The sequence below is a fragment of the Diplotaxodon limnothrissa genome, linkage group LG3, assembly GCF_057381915.1.
Source record: "Diplotaxodon limnothrissa isolate DT_005_m linkage group LG3, D_limnothrissa_male_GT1.1, whole genome shotgun sequence".
In the NCBI taxonomy this organism is placed as follows: Eukaryota; Metazoa; Chordata; class Actinopteri; order Cichliformes; family Cichlidae; genus Diplotaxodon; species Diplotaxodon limnothrissa.
Genome location: NC_140598.1, coordinates 27,957,974 through 27,983,380, shown reverse-complemented (window position 1 = coordinate 27,983,380; position 25,407 = coordinate 27,957,974). Strand labels below are relative to the sequence as shown.

The window sequence follows — 25,407 nt, the reverse complement described above, 5'->3', positions numbered from 1 at the left end:
CTCTTCCAAGACATAAATCCCACTTTAGTTTGTTTTGTGTCTTTTTGTCCATGGTGTCTTCTGCACCTCGTTGTGGCGAGCCAATAGGAATGAATGACACTTGAGTGGACAGAGGTGTACATGTGATAGCTCTGCATAACGACTACTTTGCAACGTATTAGGCAGAACAGTGAATCTCTGTTGGCTGATTTCTCACAAACACAGTCCAACATAGGTCTCACATTAGCAATTAGCAGTGATGAGAAACAACTTCAACTCCAGACATTTTTTTTTGTTTGTTTTTGTTTTCTTTGGAGGGGGTGCTTCTTCTTCTACACCAAATTAGATACCTTCTTACTCAAATTTTGCACTTTACTAATTCATAGTCTCTCCTCGTTGGACTATTTCCTATCTTCAGAGTTGCTTAAAATAATGTTTAACAGGCAAATAGTGTATTTCTAAATTATGCTAATGTACATAAACACAGTTATACAACAAGACTTTTCTCATGAGCTGTGATTGGGGATGATGACAGATAAAACAAAAACACGCACAGTCACTATGGCTGAGTGCTTTCTCAGAGCGAGTTCCACCCTACAGATGAGAGACAGATGACAGACATTAGAGACATTGTGTGCCGCTCACTGTTTTTTTGGTTTTTGGTTTTTTTGGTATGAGTGAAATAAAACTATGTCCTTTATGGAAGTAAAAAGGTTCCTGTTTAAGTCTCAAATTACACATGTTTCTCTTGACTGTCAGCTGTAAACCTCTTCAGTACTTATTTTGGATTATTTTTGATGATTAAATTATCACAATAAATTACAACAGTTGAAAGTATTAGCAGAAGTGTAAGAGTAAAATCAACAGATCAAGGTTATTTTATTTTATTTTTGAAAGTATTAGCAGAAGTGTGGATTTACAATTGAAAATCAGCTGAGATAACAAAGATGACCGTATCTATCTTCTGGAATAGTTAATAAGAGTAGACCCACATAAACAGACTCCAGTGTCACCTTGTTAAAGAGCAATGTGTAACACAACACTCTTCATTTGATTCTTCATGAAACCCCTTTTATCTCATGATTTTATTTTTATTTTTGTTATTGGCTTTTTGCTTTGAAAGACTTAAAAACATGACGGAAGAGACTCTTGAACTTGATGATCAATTACTTTATCTGGACAACAGATTTCTGAATAAAACAGGCTCTTCAGCTCTGAATGTTTTTGATTCTAACGTTTATTCTGCCCTTTCACTATTTAATAAACCCAGAGAGTTGACTGACAGGAGCCCAGACCCTGGACAGGTCACCAGTCTGATGCAGGACCAACAGACCATTAGCACCTGCAGCAACTAACATGTCTGTGTTTGGACTTTGGGAAGAAACTTTGTTGCCAGAGACCGTCCACAGAGACACAGGGAGAACACACTGAATGGCTGGGTAAATTCAAAGGCTGGCAGCAGTTTCACTTCATTTAAAACATCTTAAATTATATTGATATTTTATTAGTGACAATATTAGAAAAAAAATGCACCAAGTACATCAAAATTACAACATTAACTCGTTGAAACATTATGTATTATATTCTAGAAAGTTCCCTTTTCTTAGATGTTTTCCACTTTCAGACAGGTGAATGTGAGTTCCCATTCAGGTGCTCCATGGAGACTGACACATCCAGGAACTATTTTCCAAATAACTGCATGGTGTGTCCGTTTGTCAGTGGTTGGATACTTTGTTTTTGTAATACACACCCTCACATTACAAAAAATAAAGCAATCAATGTACTAAAGAAAAAAAACTGTACTAAAGAAAGACAAAAAAAGAGACTTAGAGCAATAAAGTGATGAATTTCACATAATTTAGTTTTTATTCTTTTTCTGTGTTGAGGTTTCACAAAAAGCAATAATGACTGATCATTCAGACATTTTAAACAAGGAAGGAAAGAGTCACATTAAAAGTTCAGACAGGCAATCATTCATTCATTCTTTTATTTTCATATTAATGTTTTCAAATCGAGCTGCATTGCTGACTGTCATAGTCAGATGCAGATTTAATTTGTTAGTATATTTGTAGATATTCACCTGACAGAGAGACTGCTCTCTCTCTCTTCTGTAAAACTAAACTTACCTCTTTCTTAAATTTGGAGTTGTTTAGCAATAATATTAATAATTACTTATTAATAAATAAGCTGTCATTGAAATCAACACACAGAGTCCTGAAGCAATAATTTGAATGATTTAGAAACTTTACTGCTTGAGTGACACATTTAGGTTTGTGGCCTTCATCAGGATCATCATCACCATCATTAGATCTTTTGCTTGGCTCTGTGAATCGTGGAAGGAGCTGAAGTGGTGCCAGAATCTTCTGATCCGTTTCTGCAAGACACAAAACAGAGCCAACATGAGAGCAGAAACTTTGCTTCCACATTTCAAATTCAAAGCTGGAATTTTTCAGCAGCTGAGGTGCAGGTTTCATTCTGTTTAAATAGTTACTCATCGCTTTACAATGAAAAAAAAAAAAAAAACAAAAAAACAAAAAAAGTGGGTCATAATCATTTCAGAGGTTTAAGTGTTTTTCCTGATGTGTGTCCTTTCCAACAAGACGTTCTGTGACGTTCTGCAATTTTGTGGGTGGGGACAAAGTACCTCACTGCCCAAATCATCATGGCGTAAGGTGTTACGCCATGATCATTAGTAGTTAGTAGTTAGTAGAGTAATGAGCTGTGTTGCTCCTCGATTTAGTTTCCTCTCGAGAAAAATGACCGCAATGATTCTCTTCTGGTCTCTCATGGGTTGCTGGGCTGAGATTTCTGCAGAGGGTAAGCTCAACATTTAAATTTACGGACAGCTATTCTGTTTTAAAAATTACAAATGGCACAGAGGATAACTGTGCTAATAATTATTATCACAGAAAATGAACATTAAATCACACAATACCTTAAAATGTGTCCTTTTCTTGGGCTTTATTCAAATTATATATTTAGCCACAACAAAAGGAGGAGAAAGAAAGGAGCAAAAAAAAGAAAAAAAGAAAAGAAGGTTGAATTCGTGCTTATGTCTCTAAAGTGAGCCACGAAAGCACGATTTAAAATCACACTAAAACTGACAACAAAAAACTGATTAAAAAAATATCATCCTTCCTTTTCTTGGACTTGATTCCATTCAAAGTGATTTATCAGGCACTCCTTACAAAAGTGAGTCGTCTACAAAGTAGTTTCGATGAAACTAGGTGTGCCTGTCAGATGTTCTTGGACTTTATTCCGCTTAGACTATAAAACAGCTAAAGGTGAGCTGACATTCAGGCAAGCCTTTCAAACGGAGACATCGTCAAACTGGTTTTCAAAGAAGCCATTAGTGCGTGTTTGCGTGCCAGGGTTTACCAGTGTTTGAATGCTTCTTGTTACCCTTTACACCAACACACGCCCTGTTCTCACATTCATTCTGTAACTAAACCTTTTGAGATTATCAAATTCAACGCAAAAGAAGCCTCGCAACGCTGTGTCCACAAACACAAAAAACGTGAGAAAGTGTCCAAAAATATAGAAATTTAAAGTTCTCTCAAGACAACAATGGAGCGAAAACAAAAACCAAAATCCTGTTTATGTTCGTGGTGTGAGCTCACAAACGGCCAAGTATGTCTAAAATAATGTTGAAAATCATTCCTAAATAAAATGGTAAACAAAGAGAACCGAGCAAACTCGGTGTGGAAACTGTTTGAAAGGAAACTACAGTTTAAAAATCATATCTTTAAAAAATGTATAAAATAAAACAAGTGCGTATAAGAGGCTCACAAACAGTCAAGAGAATATGTGTGAGTCTCTTACTGTTTCTTACCGTCACAAGCTGTAGCAAAACTTCCTTCTGTCTACACCAGAGACGAGAAAAACGCAGTGGAAGACGACTATCTGCTCAGTATTCAGCCTTCGAAAAACACACCCGGAGAAATGTTTGTCACTTTTCTGTATTTCTGAAACCGATATCATGATCACGTTGCACAGCTTCGGAGGCGGCACCGCGCCTGATTTGCTCGCTGCCAGAAAAGCTCCACTTACAGCTCACTCCTCATGGGCGTGCTTTACGTCCGTAAGGCGAGCTCGACACTCTTTCACACACCGACATTTGAGCAACATAGCGAAATGGAAGAAAAACAGCTCTACTGCAGAGCCTGTTCAAACCTGATTTATCTCTTACAGACATCGACTACAAAGCCGAAAAAAATGAAGAATGAATGAAGAAAAATGAAAAAAGGATAGGGAATCTTAAAATTGTGGGGAGGGCGGGTATGTAAGGGAGAGTGGTGACAGTCGACCTCAACAGTGTTAATTAAAATAACACGCTAATGTCATTCATCTCCTCTACCTCACAAATAACACTTTTATATTATGGGACATAAATTCTCCCTGTAAAGCTTCTTGCAATTTGTTGCTTCGGTTTTTTTTTTTCGGTTTTTTTTTTACGCATCTTTGATATAGTAAAGAACAACTAGGGGTTTTATCAGTTAGAAATATTTCAATATCAACAACAATCCAATGATAACAGCTGGTTTAGGCAATAAAAATAGCAAAAACTAACAGTTTAGCCTAAACTTATTTAAACAAAAGTCGAGCGTTGAGCAGCTGAAATCATAATCAGGGTTATTTTGGTCAGCAAACATCATACAGTTATTTAACTTTAGAAGCTGACCTTTGACCTTTAACGTCTCTGCTCTGTGTTGTTTCCTCTTTAGTCCAGAAAAACATCACAACTGAGTCTGGACAGGATGTAGTTCTACCATGTCAAGCTCCAAACAACAACAATGACATTGTAGAGTGGAGCAGAGCTGACCTGGGAGATAAATATGTCTTAGTGCTTAAAAAAATGAACCCCAACCCAGATGACCAGCATCAATCTTTTGTGAACCGGGTGGATCTGCAAGACAGACAGATGAAGGATGGAAATGTGTCTATAATCCTGAAGAATGTGACGAGTGCTGATAATGGAACATACGAGTGTCGTGTCTTCATGGAGGAAACACAATCGTTGGATCTTATCTGCAGCATCACACTGAGTGTTGTTGATCCTCCAGGTGAGTGAGTAGAGTTGAGTGTGTGTGTGATCAGAGGTGAAGCTGCTTCCTGGTTGTTGATGTTTGTTTCTAAAGATGTTGTTGATGAGACTTTGTAGAAAGCAGCTGGTCTGAGTGATGTGATCAGAGTGCAGTAGATAATGTCTGACAGCAGTTTGAAGAGGAAATGGATTCTGTTCTGTTCTTCACTCATCACCTACCTGACAGCTGACACCTCACACCTGTTTCTCACCTGCAGGTCAGCCAGGAGGACACACAGAGGATGGATCTGTTGGACTGATTGTTGGTCTGTCAGTTTCTGCTGTGCTTCTTGTTGCTGCTGTTGTTGGTTTTTTGATCTTCACAAAAAACAAACAATGTGATTCACGCCATACTCATGCTGAACCACAGATTGAAATGTCTGAGAGATTTCTGAACTCTGAATCTCCTGCTGATGAACACAGAGACAGAAATTACCTGGAAGCAAACAACAGTCACCAACACTCCACAAGGATCCCTGGTGTCACTCTGACAGTTGAGAATGAACTACTCAACTGTAGTAGACACTCAGCTATGTCCAACTCTGACTGTATTGTTTTATCTGGACCCATCTTGTAGAATCTTTTTAAATTATTAAATAAAATTAGTATTTATTATTGCTATTCTGTATGTTGATGTTTTGGATTTAAAAATTAAGTTAGTGAGAAACAACCACAGCTTCATGAACAGTTGGACAACCTAAGAAATGGTAAATGGCCTGCATTTGTATAGCACTTTACTTAGTCCCTAAAGACCCGAAAGCCCTTTACAGTACATTCATTCATTCTCACACTGTCAAGCTACATTGTAGCCACAGGGCTCACTGACAGAGGCGAGGCTGCCGAACACTGGAGGTACCCTGGGATCGAACCACTGACCTTCTGATTTGTGGCTGACCTGCTCTGCCACCTGAGCTACAGCCACCCTGCAGGAAATGACAAGAAATGTGTGTTGGTGCTGTCTTTGTTAATGCTTCCATTCTTGGATTCTTTGGATGGATGGATGATAAGGTTCAGTGATAAGGTTGATGCAGATTTAATCAAAAAGTAAGCTTTGTAATCTAAATCTTTAAACCCAAAATATTGTTGATTGATTCTCTGATTGATTGTGGACTCATCTTTTACTGGACACACATTTGTTCCACATGTACTGAGGTCATAACAAACACTTTGTGACAGTTTCATATGAAGTATAGAAACATTCAGAACAGTGTTTTCTGCAGTTTTCTAAATAGAACAGTTAAACAGTTTTATAATATTTAGATGGTTAGTCATGCTTCAGTTCCTGTTTTTAACATGATTATTTTTTCTACATTTGTTTATCATCACAAGCTAGCCCATAAAGTTACGAGGAAAATGTTAGCTGAGGTCACAGATGCAACCATATAAAGAAATAAATAAATAAACATTACAAAGATAAATACAGTGTAGGACTGAAGTGGTTAACTCTTTGCCTTTCTTGCATGTCCTGTGTTTAATGACTCATCCACTGTATCCACCTGCTCATAAAGTCACCAGGGCCCTGTTTCAGGAAGCCGGTTTAGAAAACTCAGAGTGAAAAACGATACGCAGGGTTGAGTAACCCCGAACTGTCCAACTCGGAATATTCGGTTTCAGAAAGGCTGATAACAATTAGTTCAGTCAACGCGGAGTTGCTTTAACCCCAAGTTAAGCGCGCGGACGAGGATACATAAAGCCCTGATAAGCGGAGCACAGATTAAGCGAGTCACCATGGAGACGGAGGGAAAGAAGGCGCGGTCAATGTATTTCACAGCGCTTGAGGCCGAAATTCTGATGGCAGCATATGCCGATAACATGCAAATTCTGCAGAAAAAAGTAACACAGCCACAGCTGCAAAACAAAGGGAGCATGCATGGCAAAACATAGCCGACAGAGTCAATGCGTGAGTGTTAATATAAACATTGATCTAGGGATTTCCACCCATTTAACACGTTATTTTATTATATTTTATTTTATTTTTTATTTTATACATTTTATTTTGTGATGTGATGTGAGCGCAGGTGCAACCCAACAGGCCCCAAACGTGCCTGGCAGCAAGTAAAAATGAAATATAAAAATATAGTCCAAACAGGTAAGGTGTAATTGTATTATGAGCCATAGTGCTTGGTCTGTTTGTCCCATGTAAATCAATTGCAGTTAGAGGCTACATTAATTTCCTTTCTGTAAGCACTTATTGAAATTATCTGAGCACATTACAAGTACATATTTGCTTACTCTGTATGCTCAAATGTGGCCCGTTATAGCCAACAGAAAAAAAGCGGAGGCCCGAAAAACAGGTGGGGGTCCTCCACCACCACCACTCACAGAGGCTGAGCAGTTGGCCCTCAGCCAAAACAGTGGGCGCCCTGTGGCCGAAGGCATCTCTGCGGGGACATCCTCTGAGTCAATAACCCCGCAAGACACAAGTGCCTACATAGGGGGTAAATTCAAAATAATACATGATGTGCATACATCCTTTCTTCACAGTCACCTTCGCAGTGCTACTCATTCATTTGATAAACTCTTTACCATAATGGATTATTTTGTAGTCAAGTTATTTTCCTACTGATTTTGCCTTCCCTCAGTCTTGGTTGTCTTTGAGAGCATAATGACAATGAAGTGTAAGGTGATTGGTATGTTTGTTAATTGCCATTTGGTCCCTTGTAAGTTATAAGTGACCTGTATAAACCTCATATTCTATCAGTTGATGGTGATGGTGTACTGCATCTGGTGCAGCCTCCTGTTGAGCCAGACCAACATGCAGTTGTGAGTAATACTCCACAGATTATATGAGTGTACAGTAGAACAGCAATGTTGTTTATTTCTTTACTACAGGAAAATAATGAAGAAACATTGACAGCTGTTACAGAGGAGGAAGCAACAGAGACACTTTGTGAGGTTTACATCTTTTAATACTTTGTGTACAGGAAACACAGGCGACCAATAAAGCCAGTTGAACAAAAAATCTGTTTATTCCTCTTTCAACATGTTGAGGTGATGGGTCAAAAGAAATGATTGTGACATATGGTGTCTCTGACTGCGCTTCCATCTTGTATGTCCGTGGGAGGGTCAGGATGTTCATGGTTTGGATCACTGCTGATGTTTGGTTCAGAAGGACAGTGTTCTCCTCTAATTGTGGCAATGTTGTGAAGAATCACACATGCCACAATAATGTCACATGCCCTTTCTGGGGTGACCCTGAGTCTTTGCAGGCACTGGAACCGGGCCTTAAGCATTCCGATAGTCATTTCAATTCTGGCTCTTGTCCTGCAATTAGCCAGATTATATCGCTGCTGTGGGCCCGGTTCAGGGTCAGGGTAAGGGGTAAGCAAATAGGGTAAACATGGATACCCCCTATCACCAAGCAAGTAGCCAGTGAACTCTCCTAAGACAGAAGGATACACTTCAGTTCAAATGTCCCTGAAGCAATTGGTCTTTATATATTTTAAAGTATTCTCAACTCACCATGTCCAAATTTTGTGCTCAGTGTACATTCACGGAATATTTGTGAGTCATGGACAGAGCCTGGCCACTTGGCTTCCACATTTGTGATAATGTTGGCAGCATCACATATGATCTTCACAGTGCAGAGAACACAAATTAGCATCCATTACTATAATGAAATAATTTGTTAGTTTGAAATGCTACAGGGAACTATGTACCTGTACATTAATGCTGTGGAAAGACTTCCTGTTCACATAGTCTCCTTCATTTACTAAAGGAGCAATGATTGGAATGTGAGTGCCATCTGTACAGCCAATCACGCCTGGGAACCGTGAAAATAAATGTAAAATTTAAGTAGTAGTCCAAGTATCACCACATCATGAATTAAGTTTTGTTCATCCTGATACCTGCAATTTTGTGGCATCCCTCTTTGATAAATCTTGTGGGTCTATGACCGGGGAACACCACAGACGAGTACAGGAGACGTTTCAGTGCAACTGTAACATTCCTGACTGCCCGACAGACGGTAGCCTTGGAAACGTGCTCAGCGTCACCAATATTATACAGAAAGCTCCCGTTTGCAAAAAACCGAAATGCAATACAAATAATATGTACAGAACTGAGAGAATGTCCACGATGTGTCACATGCGTAATATATGGCCTGAGGATGTTATTCAAATAAATTATAGATTGTGCTGAAAAACGGTAACGTTCGCACAGAAAATCATCAGGAAATGATAAAATGTCCAAACGCGCTCTGATCACTCTCCCGGCGGAGAGCTCTGCGGAGAATTTGGGCTTCACGATCTACTGGCTCTTCAAGGAAGAGGCACGCCATGTCTGACACTTCCTACTGTCAGGTTTCCGACAAAGGGGCGGAGACAGTCAGGGTTAGTTGTAGTAAACCTGCTAGGGGGCAGGTTAGCTTCACGGAGTGTGTCGTCATAGTAACTCACTGAGGCTTCATCTGAACTCGCTTTGTGAAACCGAAAACCCAGAGTTTTCGTTAACTCAGGGTATACTTACTCAGTTTTTCCACTAAACCGGCTTCCTGAAACAGGGCCCAGGGGCCCGTTCTTCGTACGTCGCTTACTACATCCAAGACCAAATCATCGCGCTAACCGTGAGCTCGCTAATCCGGTTCTCCGAACACACCTGCTGTTGACGATTAGTACAGCTGGATGAAGTAATGTGAGATCACTGGGTGCCGTAAAAGGGGCTACGCATCGATAGTAGAAACATTGATCGGCAACCCTCTGATTGGTCGGCGAAAATGTCGACGGAGCGCGTTCGGTATTTTTCGGCAGCAGAGCAAGAACTCTTGAGTGAGGGATTTCAGGAGTTTCAGAGTTTAATCAGAACGCAAGGGAACACTGCAAAGGCTGCAAAAGCAAGGAGAGAGGGCTGGCAGAAAGTTGCTGACAAATTAAACTCGTAATTTCATATCACACTATATTATCCAATATTATATTACATTATATTATATTATAATATGTTATATTATATCCCCTTTCACATTAGAGCCACAACAGGACCCACTAGAACATGGGAACAAGTAAAAGTGAAATATAAGAATATTCCACAGAATGGTAATATTTACCACTTATATTGCTTTTCGTCTCTTGGAAAGAGACCCTGGAATACTCTGTTTGTTTTTTCATAACAGCAACCAAGAAAAGGGCAGAGCAAAAAAAAGACAGGTGGTGGTCCTGCACCCCCTCATCAACAAGTTGGTTAAGTGAATAATACCCTCACGGGAAGATCGATATCTCTCAATGAGCACACTGTCGCGCTGAGCTAAAAGATCCTGTCTATCCCACAATATACGCTGAATTCTGGAAACTCTCCTTATCAATCTTGCACCTTCCGCAATGGGTTGCTCGCGTAAACGGACAGGACATGGCTGCGACAGGCTTCCCAAATCCACCTTCGCTTTTATAGCTGTGGTCTCCCATCTTGATTACACGAATTAATTTGCAATTACTACTCTGAAATATGAATTACATCTGTAATAATCACATACATGTAATAGAATGTTAATAGTACATTTCCCTTTTTTAGGAAATGACCTGTATGTATCTGTGTGAAATCAATAAAAGGATCAAGTGCTGCATTATCTTTAGTTAACTTGATGTTATTTATTTATGGTGAAACAGTGGTGGAATATCGCTGTTGCTTTCGTATAAATGAAGCGGACATACCTGTGTGGCCGCGATCTAATCCTGTTTACATAAAGTAAACCTGCTCCCGAGCAGGTTTACGCTTACGGCTCTGTTGCTATGACAGCAAGTCCAACGATCCAAGATCACGCGAAATCGTCAACAATCTAATCCAGCTAACTTACTTAGCGAGGTACGAAGAACAGGCCCCAGGACAGTGCTGAGGTCACTGGATCTTCATTGACTTCTATACAATCATGGATCGCCTCCTGCTGGTCATTTAAAAGACTTATCACAGCAGTAAGCTGTAAGTAAGACTCTGAAGTTCAGGACTGCTTCGCCTTCACCACTTCTGTATGTCATGAAAGAATAAAGTTACGTTGAAACCAAGCACACCATTGTTTTTCTTGTGACATTACCAATAAGTTTGATGTGTCACATGGCCCTCTTCCTATTGAAAAAACAAAAGTTGCATCCAAGATGGCCGACTTCTAAATGGCCACCATGGTCACCACCCATCTTGAGGAGTTTGCCCCCTCACATATACTAATGTGCCACAAACAGGACTTTAATATCACCAACCATTCCCATTTTATTATGGTGTATCCATATGAATAGCCCACCCTGTGTATATATATATATATATATATATATATATATATATATATATATATATATATATATATATATATATATATATATATATATATCGTTCAGATGACTTCAGATTCACTCAGACATAAACCTTCCAGTTAAATACTGACTGTGAAATATGAGACCCTGGGAATCGACTCCTTAACCAGCAGGTTAGGAATTTGCATCACATTTACATTCAGAGCAGTCTGACGTACAAAGCAGTGTGAACCAACAACATAATGTGTGTGCACAGTGAGCTGGTTCAAACTGGCTGCAGAGTCACTCCCTGTGCATCACCAGTGGAAAAATACTGAGAACAATACAGCAGATTTCTGTGTTACATATGATAATTTAGGTCAGCTTTGGTATTCCACTGTCACACTGTAGTTCTAGTTTTGGTCATATAAATAAATATAAAACAGTAGGGAAAACATCCATCCATATTCGTGGTGGGGAGACCGGGTATAGTTGTAACATTTTTGACATTTCTGTCTGTAAATTGGAGCTCGTTTAAGGTAGTGGATTCAAAATGTAATGCAAAGTATTTACATGTCTCGGCTATTAAATAGTGCAGCTATTTTCTCTGCAGCACAATTACTCATTGCATGGTATGGCCTCAAACACAAAGAGTGAAATGTTACAATTAACCCCATAGTCTGGGTTGTAACATATCCTGGGGTGAAATGTAACACAATGAAATAAGGGTACTGACAAAATATTAACATGTAATCTTTGTTTATTCAACACATGAATGCACTTACATCCATTTATGTAGCTGTGTGCATGTGTGACAGAATGCAGAAATCTAGCTTTTGAACATATTCCAACCCCCCAAAAAAGACAAATTATGGAATTTTCTGCAACTGAATATTTCATTAATTTTGGTTGGTCTTCCTTGAGTTTGGCCTCATTGGCTCAGTGGGCATTATAACCTACAACTCTTGCACCAATTTTGAACATAACAATGAAGCTGAAAAAATGTAGTTGTTCACCAGCATCGCAATTCCATTACTTTTTATCATGGCTTACCTTGGTGTGGTTTGCAAAGTGCTTCAGAAAGATGAGGAAATCTGTTTCTTGCACCCATCCTGATTTATTTCCACTACCAGTACTTCCTACTGGTCCATCTCTGACACAGTGGTCTGCATAATGTATGTGTGGGAACACAAACAGTGGAGGAATTGTGTTGCCAATGGCATTAACCGCATATACAAAAGCGACCAGTGAACCTCTCTCTGCTGATGTCGTTCACAAACTTGTTTAATATAAGTTAAAGTAATAGTGTGGTAAGTTGTAACATCTGCATTATTGTTACAACTAACCCAGACTGTTGCTGTTACAACTGACCCAGACTCCTATAGCCATGAACTAGCTAACATTACAGCCAACGGCTAAAACATTAGCACTAAAGACCTACACAGAATATATCCCCATAGACATACAAATAACATAATTTAAGTTTGATGAGTTTAACTGCAAAGCAGATAATGCTATTAGAAATTGAAATAAAGTAGATAAACTTACTTTTTGGCATACAAATTACTTTTTTTCATGTTAAATTGTCTGTGTTTGACAAAATGTGCTGATTTTTCACATGTGATAGCAGAACTGAATTGGGCATGCACAGGATGAGTCACATCATTTGAAACTTAGCCCTGATTGGAGAAATTGAAAGTGTTACAACTGACCCACGTTACAACTATCCCCGGTCTCCCCTACTCTGACCCCGATACAGAGCTGTTAATACCCGGTGCGTCATCTGCCCACCCGCATACCTCGGCTCCGTTTCATCCCTTCGGCTTTGCTCTCCTTGCACATTTTTTACATTTCACTGTATATAGCCCCCTCCCTTGTAAATATTCCCTATCATTGTATATAAACTTGCATCACAACTATCTTGTGCCCGTGTGTGTTTCTGCCACTAAATCCATCGGTGTAAGATTTCCTAACACCATCAGTGATATATTCGTATACTGTATAGTAAAATATGAATCTCTTTGTTACTTTACTGCTAATATATGCAACTGCTGATATTTACTGACTTAGCAAGAGAGAGGCAGGAGGAGCAGGCCTACATTTTACTGCATTTAAGGCCTGAGCCCCACAGATCATACAAGTGAGAAGACAAGTGAAAAGTGCTCATAGTCCTTGACTTATCAGTGTTTATGTTTTTAGGAAAATGAATGAAAAGTGAAATAATTTCAACATATTTTAGGAGCTTGTTAAATTCTGTACTTACCGTTCAACTAAATGTGTCCTCTTTAAACGCTATAAGCTGGTTATACACATGCATGGATCAAGAAATATAATCATTACAACAGTCCAAGCAGCTTTGACCACATCCAGACTCTACACGCACAGATAAGCATGAAAGTTGTATTGATCACAGTTTTTACTCATGTATATCTCTTCTTATAGAGGAGGGAGAGTCCAAAGACAGATGAACATAAACTTGATGTGATTTCACCTGGAGTCATTTCTGATAAAGCACCCCCAGAAGCTTCCAGATAAACTGCATTTTGTATGTCTGAAACACATCTGCATAGATGTCTGTTAAGAGCAGTGCACACGTCATAAATGTCAGAAGTCCACATGAATGGCATTCCTGAGCTCTGACCTATAGAGGTTCCCAAAGCTCCAGCAGCTGTTTATCTTGTAATGAACTAATTTGTTAAAATTGATTTGTTTCTATCTGCATATTAAGAGAAAATCAGCAGTGAAGCTTCTGTTGGTCCATCTCAGACACACACAGTGATCTTTATGGCATTAAAAGGGTTTCAAATGACTTAAATCACCAATTCATAATAACCTATTTGAATAGCCAATGAAATCCCCTGGATTCTTTTATTCTTTTGGATATCTTTTTTTGTGTGTGTTTTCAGTTTAACTTGGCACAGAGTCATGAAGCAGTGGGGGAACAAAACAGAGCCAAGTTCCTTCTAAAGCATTGGCTTCAAATTAAATTAAATACTTAAAAGCCAGTGATTTTTCTTGATCTTTGTGAGGATTTACGTTAGAGAGACTAAAAGTTTCCCCACTCTGATACACTTGGGTCAGTGCATATTCATGGTCAGAACATAAAGAAGAAAACAGACTTCAGTCTTCTTGTCTGTGCCTGCAGAGCCCATCTTTAAAAACAGCTGCTGTAAACCTTCACAGCTCTCAGAAAGTGAGACGTGTTTTCTTGAGGATACTTGTTCACAGTGATTTATGATCAAAAGAAGCTACTCACAAAAATACCCAGTGTAGAGAGAAGACAAGAGGGGAGCAGCATAAGTAGAGACTTAGATCTAAATAGTTGAAGTTAACTAAATTGATCAGACTCAACAGTGTATTTTACAAACCACTGAACGTGTGATTTCTTACCAGCTAGCAGCTGAATGCATTCCAGTCAAGTTCAGATTACTGTGTGTGTGTGTCAAGACAGATTTTGTTTGTGGCTCTTTACTTTTCATCACCTTCACACATTCCTCCTGTCAGTCAATACTCAGGGTTTGATAAATATGCTTAAAGAGCAGAATAAATGTTAGAAATCCATAAACAATTGTCTGTCCTGTTTATAGGTACAGCTCATAGTGTTTATAACTGACCTCCAGAGACAACTTTATAACTTGTTCACTTTTTCTGTGTATTTAACAGAGTAAAACCTGCAGCAAAGCTTAATCCATCTGGGTAATGCACAATGAGTTATATTTCATTAACATGTTTTTTATGGATTAAAATAGGAGAATAAATGTTGGAAACTTTCCATGTGACCAACAGTTGCTGCAGGCTGTGGGTGGAGCCTGTGGAGCCATCTCTCTCATTTCTTGTAAAACAAAACTTACTGCTTAACTTTCGTTTCCTCTGTGAGTTTTTTTTTTTCACACTCAGTGACTTATAAATACACTATCCATGAACTGCAAAAAGCTCCAGTAGAATTTTGTTGTTGTTGTTGTTCTGAGGTAATCTTGCCACTGAAGCTCCACACAACACAAAGAAGAGACAGTAAATATGACATGAGAACAAACTTTCCTCAAATTAAAAATTCAAATCTTTCATGTTTTACTAAAATATGTGGTACAGATTTCCCAGACCGGACTCCTCTACTCCCAATTTGTAGTGTCTGATTAGTCGTGGTCAAAATGTTTATTTGACTTAAGTGCATTTAACTTCAAAAGTAGAATAAACACTTGTGTTTTCTATTCAGTTCCACTTACATACAGCAGTTTTCTCTTCGATTTTTGATGCTATTTAATCTTTGCTGGTTAAAAGTTAAGTTAATCTCTAATATAACAACACCCAACCTGTGGACAGACTGTGTTACCAAACCACACACTCCACTTGGGCCATTTTATCTCACTCAGTTCATTGTCCTTGTTAAACCATGTTTAACTTAGTTCTCCTGTGAGTTTAACAAACTGCTGACTGTTTAAAACATATCACACAGTATCAAGCTCTGCTGTAAGATACATTATGACTGCAGCATTCATTCACATGATGATGTGTCACGCATTAGTCATGCTGACTGTCTGTTCTGATGGTGCGATGGTTTCTTATTTCCTCTCTTTTCATGACACTTCTGCTCTGATTAAGTCACTTTTGTTTTGCAGAAACATTCCTGAGAATAACTAAATATATAATCTTTATCTGTGTTGAATTTGTTACTTATGTGGTTGCAGTTTGTGACTCTGAGTTATAGGAAAACAGCAGACTGACACGTGAAGCCACTGGGAACATTTCACACTTCTTGTAAACAGACTCTATTGTTTGCCCAATAAACAGAGAATAAATGAACTCAGTCAAAATCAGGCGAGGACCAGATGACATGTATTGTTTGCTAAATAAAACAGAATGATGTGGGATAAAATTTCCACCCTGAGCTGTAAAAAAAATATTTTACCAGCATCAAATTTCACTGCTCTGAAGGATGTTTAGATCATTCTCATTGATCTCTCTCATCCTTTTGCTACTGCTGGAAAAAAATAAACACTATTGACTCCAAAACACTTGTGATGCTCCTTTATTCAAACCTCTGTGCAGAGGGAGATCATGCAATGTAAAAAGCAGATCTGAGGGGCCGTGCCTCAGTCCTACACATATATACCTTTAGTCTCACCCTTCGGGGTGGGGGCTTCAAAACATGCTCTAAAACCCTGGGGATTCCCTTATATGGTAACCAAAGCAACGCATAGCCAGAGTGGTGTGTGTGTGTGTGTGTGTGTGTGTGTGTGTGTGTGTGTGTGTGTGTGTGTGTGTGTGTGACGTAAGCACGTGCAGAGTGGATGTTGAGCACATAATCATTAGTGAGAAAAACCAAACCATGAAGCTAACATAACTGAAACACTGTATGCTCACGACTTACATCTACTTTTACTATGTTCTGTGCACACCTATACACCCCCAGCTGTGGGTTCATGTTTCTCTACATTCCACAGGGCCTCATCTCTCAAGGTTTTTTTCTATCTACTTCTCACAAGGACAACTCATCACCTTTGTCTTATGGTGTTAAGCATGCTGTTGATCTTCCACCTGGTCTGTTTCCAGCTGCTCCCTCTGTGGTCTGAGCCCCTCAGTCTGTGTTTAGGGTGAGAGCTTCAGTTTATCCTTCTGACAGAGTAACACACTCACATCCCACTAAGTAGCATCCTCTACTCCCAATTATACACAGTTCATATTAAAACCATGGCTGAAAAACTCTTCCAAGACATAAATCCCACTTTAGTTTGTTTTGTGTCTTTTTGTCCATGGTGTCTTCTGCACCTCGTTGTGGTGAGCCAATAGGGATGAATGACACTTGAGTGGACAGAGCTGTACATGTGATAGCTCTGCATAACGACTACTTTGCAACGGATTAGGCAGAACAGTGAATCTCTGTTGGCTGATTTCTCACAAAAACAGTCCAACATAGGTCTCACATTAGCAATTAGCAGTGATGAGAAACAACTTCAACTCCAGACATTTTTTTTTTGTTTGTTTTTGTTTTCTTTGGAGGGGGTGCTTCTTCTTCTACACCAAATTAGATACCTTCTTACTCAAATTTTGCACTTTACTAATTCATAGTCTCTCCTCGTTGGACTATTTCCTATCTTCAGAGTTGCTTAAAATAATGTTTAACAGGCAAATAGTGTATTTCTAAATTATGCTAATGTACATAAACACAGTTATACAACAAGACTTTTCTCATGAGCTGTGATTGGGGATGATGACAGATAAAACAAAAACACGCACAGTCACTATGGCTGAGTGCTTTCTCAGAGCGAGTTCCACCCTACAGATGAGAGACAGATGACAGACATTAGAGACATTGTGTGCCGCTCACTGTTTTTTTGGTTTTTGGTTTTTTTGGTATGAGTGAAATAAAACTATGTCCTTTATGGAAGTAAAAAGGTTCCTGTTTAAGTCTCAAATTACACATGTTTCTCTTGACGGTCAGCTGTAAACCTCTTCAGTACTTATTTTGGATTGTTTTTGATGATTAAATTATCACAATAAATTACAACAGTTGAAAGTATTAGCAGAAGTGTAAGAGTAAAATCAACAGATCAAGGTTATTTTATTTTATTTTTGAAAGTATTAGCAGAAGTGTGGATTTACAATTGAAAATCAGCTGAGATAACAAAGATGACCGTATCTATCTTCTGGACTAGTTAATAAGAGTAGACCCACATAAACAGACTCCAGTGTCACCTTGTTAAAGAGCAATGTGTAACACAACACTCTTCATTTGATTCTTCATGAAACCCCTTTTATCTCATGATTTTATTTTAATTTTTGTTATTGGCTTTTTGCTTTGAAAGACTTAAAAACATGACGGAAGAGACTCTTGAACTTGATGATCAATTACTTTATCTGGACAACAGATTTCTGAATAAAACAGGCTCTTCAGCTCTGAATGTTTTTGATTCTAACGTCTTTCACTATTTAATAAACCCAGAGAGTTGACTGACAGGAGCCCAGACCCTGGACAGGTCACCAGTCTGATGCAGGACCAACAGACCATTAGCACCTGCAGCAACTAACATGTCTGTGTTTGGACTTTGGGAAGAAACTTTGTTGCCAGAGACAGTCCACAGAGACACAGGGAGAACACACTGAATGGCTGGGTAAATTCAAAGGCTGGCAGCAGTTTCACTTCATTTAAAACATCTTAAATTATATTGATATTTTATTAGTGACAATATTAGAAAAAAAATGCACCAAGTACATCAAAATTACAACATTAACTCGTTGAAACATTATGTATTATATTCTAGAAAGTGCCCTTTTCTTGGATGTTTTCCACTTTCAAACAGGTGAATGTCAGTTCCCATTCAGGTGCTCCATGGAGACTGACACATCCAGGAACTATTTTCCAAATAACTGCATGGTGTGTCCGTTTGTCAGTGGTTGGATACTTTGTTTTTGTAATACACACCCTCACATTACAAAAAATAAAGCAATCAATGAACACTGTACTAAAGAAAGACAAAAAAAAGAGACTTAGAGCAATAAAGTGATGAATTTCACATAATTTAGTTTTTATTCTTTTTCTGTGTTGAGGTTTCACAAAAAGCAATAATGACTGATCATTCAGACATTTTAAACAAGGAAGGAAAGAGTCACATTAAAAGTTCAGACAGGCAATCATTCATTCATTCTTTTATTTTCATATTAATGTTTTCAAATCGAGCTGCATTGCTGACTGTCATAGTCAGATGCAGATTTAATTTGTTAGTATATTTGTAGATATTCACCTGACAGAGAGACTGCTCTCTCTCTCTTCTGTAAAACTAAACTTACCTCTTTCTTAAATTTGGAGTTGTTTAGCAATAATATTAATAATTACTTATTAATAAATAAGCTGTCATTGAAATCAACACACAGAGTCCTGAAGCAATAATTTGAATGATTTAGAAACTTTACTGCTTGAGTGACACATTTAGGTTTGTGGCCTTCATCAGGATCATCATCACCATCATTAGATCTTTTGCTTGGCTCTGTGAATCGTGGAAGGAGCTGAAGTGGTGCCAGAAACTTCTGATGCGTTTCTGCAAGACAAAAAACAGAGCCAACATGAGAGCAGAAACTTTGCTTCCACATTTCAAATTCAAAGCTGGAATTTTTCAGCAGCTGAGGTTTCCTTCTGTTTAAATAGTTACTCATCGCTTTACAATGAAAAAAAAAAAAAAAAAAAAAACAAAAAAAGTGGGTCATAATCATTTCAGAGGTTTAAGTGTTTTTCCTGATGTGTGTCCTTTCCAACAAGACGTTCTGTGACGTTCTGCAATTTTGTGGGTGGGGACAAAGTACCTCACTGCCCAAATCATCATGGCGTAAGGTGTTACGCCATGATCATTAGTAGTTAGTAGTTAGTAGAGTAATGAGCTGTGTTGCTCCTCGATTTAGTTTCCTCTCGAGAAAAATGACCGCAATGATTCTCTTCTGGTCTCTCATGGGTTGCTGCGCTGAGATTTCTGCAGAGGGTAAGCTCAACATTTAAATTTACGGACAGCTATTCTGTTTTAAAAATTACAAATGGCACAGAGGATAACTGTGCTAATAATTATTATCACAGAAAATGAACATTAAATCACACAATACCTTAAAATGTGTCCTTTTCTTGGGCTTTATTCAAATTATATATTTAGCCACAACAAAAGGGGGAGAAAGAAAGGAGCAAAAAAAAAAAGGTTGAATTCGTGCTTATGTCTCTAAAGTGAGCCACGAAAGCACGATTTAAAATCACACTAAAACTGACAACAAAAAACTGATTAAAAAAATATCATCCTTCCTTTTCTTGGACTTGATTCCATTCAACGTGATTTATCAGGCACTCCTTACAAAAGTGAGTCGTCTACAAAGTAGTTTCGATGAAACTAGGTGTGCCTGTCAGATGTTCTTGGACTTTATTCCGCTTAGACTATAAAACAGCTAAAGGTGAGCTGACATTCAGGCAAGCCTTTCAAACGGAGACATCGTCAAACTGGTTTTCAAAGAAGCCATTAGTGCGTGTTTGCGTGCCAGGGTTTACCAGTGTTTGAATGCTTCTTGTTACCCTTTACACCAACACACGCCCTGTTCTCACATTCATTCTGTAACTAAACCTTTTGAGATTATCAAATTCAACGCAAAAGAAGCCTCGCAACGCTGTGTCCACAAACACAAAAAACGTGAGAAAGTGTCCAAAAATATAGAAATTTAAAGTTCTCTCAAGACAACAATGGAGCGAAAACAAAAACCAAAATCCTGTTTATGTTCGTGGTGTGAGCTCACAAACGGCCAAGTATGTCTAAAATAATGTTGAAAATCGTTCCTAAATAAAATGGTAAACAAAGAGAACCGAGCAAACTCGGTGTGGAAACTGTTTGAAAGGAAACTACAGTTTAAAAATCATATCTCAAAAAAGTGCATAAAATAAAACAAGTGCGTATAAGAGGCTCAGTCATGTGTATAAATAGTCTCTGCTTACCGTCACAAGCTGAACTCTATCCACACTGAAGCCGAGAAAGGTTTGTAAAGGTTTGTTCTACTGCGCACATTCATATATATATACTCCGCCACCGCGACGACCAATCCCGACCGATAAACTTTTCTACAGTCATTTGTTGCTAAGCGTAGTGTGAAAATGCCCCGCCCACGAGTTAAAGCCCCGCCCATGGTTAGTGATCGCAGGCGCGTAGACGCCTATGTGCCTCGGCGCCGGAGTTTATAGGTCTTTATTCTACAGTCATTTTGAGCAACGATCTGAACAGGTCGACGGCAGAGCCCGTTCAAACCTGATTAATCTCCCACAGGCGGGTGTGGCTCTGTGTGTTGGAGATAGACTTGTGGTCTGTCCGGGCTGTACCCTGCCTCTCACCCTACACAGTTGGGGTAGACAACCACCAAAAAAACTTGGATGTGTGTTTTATGTGAACAGAGTGATCTGTAATAGAGTCAAATCTGAGGTTTTAAGCAGATTTTGAAATGACATGTTAATGCATCAGCTGTTTTATCACTCATCCTGTCTTTATACAACTTTTACATCAGTGATAGTTAAAGTTGAGAACTTTTTGAAGCATAAATATTTCCTGTATAGTTGTGGCCAAATGTTTTGGCGGTGGTACAAATGTAGTTTTTCTTGATATTTGTATTGTTTTTTGTTTTTTGTTTTCACATTTCTTGGATAAAGTGAAGAACAACCACAGGGATTTTATCACTATGAGATACTTCTATTGGCAAATAAATACAGATTTTGTTTAATCTTTGGCACTGGCCAGATGGCACTCTCCAAACTACCAACTAAACCTGACACAAACAAGTACAACTGAGTAATGATGCTCAGTGGGGTGACAGGAACTGAATGTAAAGGTTTCAGTGGTTATCAGGCTCTAGGGGAGGCCATTTAACTGCACTGAGTGAAATGTTGCAATTTTAAAGAGGGAAAAAAATTCACCCTAACATGATTTAAACAGAAGTTGAGCACAGAACAGCCAAAACCATAATCAGGATTATTTTGGTCAGTATTACTAAACATTATACAGTTAGTGAACTTTGGAAGTCGACCGTAGACCTTTAACCTCTCTGTTCTGTGTTGTTTCCACTTTCAGGTCAGAAAAACATCACAGCTGAATCTGGACAGAAGAACATCACTCTTCTATGCCGAGCTCCAAACAACGGACATCCTCATATGACTGTAGAGTGGAGCAGACTTGACCTGGGGGATCAATATGTGCTTTTGTATCGGGACGGTCACTTTAATTCACACAACCAGCATCCATTTTTTAAAAACCGGGTGGATCTGCAGGACAGACAGATGAAGGATGGAGACGTGTCTCTGATTCTGAAGAATGTGACGATTAATGATGCTGGAATATACGAGTGTCGTGTCAAGCCAGAAACAAACCGGAGAAAGAGAGCTAATCTCAGTGGTGACCCCATCAGCATCATCTACCTTCATGTTGATCCTCCAGGTGAGTGAGTAGAGTTGAGTGTGTGTGTGATCAGAGGTGAAGCTGCTTCCTGGTTGTTGATGTTTGTTTCTAAAGATGTTGTTGATGAGACTTTGTAGAAAGCAGCTGGTCTGAGTGATGTGATCAGAGTGCAGTAGATAATGTCTGACAGCAGTTTGAAGAGGAAATGGATTCTGTTCTGTTCTTCACTCATCACCTACCTGACAGCTGACACCTCACACCTGTTTCTCACCTGCAGGTCAGACAGGAGGACACACAGAGGATGGAGGGAAGGAGGATGGATCTGTTGGACTGATAGTCGGTCTGACTGTTTTTGTGGTGCTTGTTGTTGCTGCCGTTGTTGTTTTTTTGGTCTACATAATACATAAACAAAACAGTCAGGATTCACATCGTCCCCCTGCTGAAGCAAAGACTGAAATGTCTGAGAGCTTTCTGAACTCTGAATCTCCTGCTGCTGAACAAAGAGACAGATATGACCTGGAAGCAAACAACTGTCACCAACACCCCACAACGATCCCTGATGTCACTCTGACACTTGAGGATGAACTACTTCATCATGCTCAGCCTCAGCAAACAGGAGGACTACATCCAGAGAGTGACAGCATTGGATTGTGAATGTTCAGCATTTGATGGCCTTTGATGCGTATTTGATGTGGAAATAAGAAACAGTTACTTCTATTTTTTAGAAGTAATTTCTGCTTCTGATTCAGAGTGCATGAGATCAGAGTGATCACAGCCCAACTGTCCATATTTCAATTTTTCATTACGGTTCCTTCTGTTCTCCGAAGTCGACAAATGTCTCCTCATCTTCCAGAGTCCTCAGCACTGGCTGGCTCCCCTCAGGGCTGTGTGCCAAGTCCCCTCCTGTTTACGCTGCTTACATGTGACTGCTCACCCAACCCTCCAGGCTGTCATATTGTAAAGTTTGCAGGCGACACAGCTGTGGTGGGATGCATCACAAACAATGATGAGACGGCTACAGGAAGGAGGTGGAACTCTTGGAGGACTGGTGCAACCAAAACGATCTCTGTTTAAATGAGAAGAAGACGAAGGAGATGATTGTGGACTTCAGGAGGGGAAGACACGCACACACACCCCTGCACGTCGGAGGATCTGCAGTCAAAGTAGTACCCAGCTACAAGTACCTTGGTACGTACCTGGATGGCAACCTCACCTGGAAAAATAACACTTCCAGCCTGATCAGGAAAGCTCACCAGAGGCTCTACTTCCTGAGGAGGCTGAGGCATGTGGGACTGAGGAGCTCAGTCCTCATCTCCTTTTACAGCTGTGCGGTGGAGAGTGTTCTGTGCTCTGGCATCAACATGTGGCACGGAAACTGCACCATGGCAGAGAGGAAAGCTCTACAGAGGGTGGTGAAGGCTGCACAGAGAGTTGTCGGAGGCAGCCTCCCAACCGTCACATACATATACACCTCCGGATGCAGAAAGAGGGCCGCCTGTATCATGAAGGACCCCACTCACCCAGCACACACACTCTTTATCCCACTCCCCTCAGGCAGGAGGCTGAGGAGCATTAAATGCAAACCCACCACTTCTCAATGCATAAATGGACAAGAACTGATATTGTAGCATCTTAACCATTACTGACACTTATTATCACTTTATCAATGCAGGTCATCATGCCCTTTGCTGCTAAAGTCTTTCTTTACACCTATATTTATACCTACAGTCTATACCCATACTCCATACTGGTACTCAGGTTGTTACACTCTACTTATAGTATTATTTATTGTATTGTTTTATTACTTGTCATTTCTGTTTGTTCAAAAAAAACCCCAAAAAAACCCCAACTATTTAGGAGCATTAAATGCAACACCACCAGACTGAGAAGCAGCTTCATTCCAGAAGCTGTGAGACTTCTCAATGCATAAATGGACAACAACTGTTATTGTAGCACCTTAAATTCACTTACAGACACTGTCACTTTAGCAGCAAAGGGCACGATGATGACCAGCATTGATAAAGTATTTCTTTACACCTATATTTATACCCATACTCCATACTGGTACTCAGGTTGTTGCACTCCACTTGTCGTATAATTTTATTACTTGTATATCTGCTTTGTTTAAAAAAAACACACACACACAACTATTTATTCATAAAAATAAATAAATAAATAAAAAATCCTCATTATTCTGTTTCTTTTTGTTCCGGGACATAATGTACATAATTTCGTTCCACCTCATGTTAAGATGTGATGCGAATGACCATAAAGCTTGAATCCTTGAATCCTTGAATCCTTGAATTAGAGCATAGAACACTCTGCTGTGTCCAACACTGATCACTTGTTGTAATAAAGTGACTGTGTTGTTTTAACTTGACCCAGTGTGACCATGAGAATCATGTTTGGTCTCACTTTAACTCATATACTAAGGTCATAACAAACACTTTGTGACAGTTTCATATAAAGTATGGAAACATAAATATTTTTAAAATATTTAGATCTTTATCCATACTTCAGATTTCCTTTTTAAAAAAATCTGATTATTATTATTTTTACATTTGCTTATGATCACAAGCTACCCCATAAAGTTACAATGAAAATGTTCGCTGAGGTCACAGATGCAACCATATGAAGACATAAATAAATACACAAAACAAATTAATACACCACAGGGCTGAGGTGGTTGGCACTTTGTCTTTCTTGCATGTCCTGTGGTCAACAACTCATCACTGTATCACCAGGACAGTGCTCAGCTCCCTACACCTTCATTGATTTCTATACAATCATGGATCGTCTTCTGCTGGTCATTAGCTGGGTCAGACTGTGAAGTTCAGGTCTGCCTTGCCTTCACCACTGCTGTATGTGTGTAAAATCTCCTATTAAGCAGTAAACAGATGAACTAGTGATTCTGACCTCTGTAGATTTAATAATGATACTAAAAAATAAGACATCACACTCACCCTGAGCCTTACCACGGATGGCTTTTTTATTACTAAATTGATTTGTTATTACGCTAACAAATCAATTTTTCACCATTTTAACAAACTGACATTTGAAGAGAAATCATACTCCTCATCTCCTGATGAAGATCCATTCAGAGACTTCTCAGAGGTTCTGCTTTCAGTTGCATTATTTCTCTGAGCTGCTGAGCACTACAAAAACTGGACCTTTAGTGTCAGAGTCTAAAACTGACAAGTTAAAATTCTTCTAAACATCTGGATCATCAACACTT

The 25,407-nt window shown here is 39.1% G+C and overlaps 1 protein-coding gene across 1 annotated transcript in view; it reads left to right on the top strand.

Moving 5' to 3' along the window:
- The window catches only part of LOC146635172 (neural cell adhesion molecule L1-like), a 640,298-nt gene that overhangs the window by 210,586 nt on the left and 404,305 nt on the right, over positions 1-25,407 (top strand). Inside the window, exons 5-6 of the mRNA XM_085350050.1 lie at positions 4,709-5,042; positions 21,849-22,211. Of these exons, the coding sequence (XP_085206176.1) occupies positions 4,709-5,042; positions 21,849-22,211 (697 nt within the window). The remainder of the gene's footprint in view (positions 1-4,708; positions 5,043-21,848; positions 22,212-25,407) is intronic.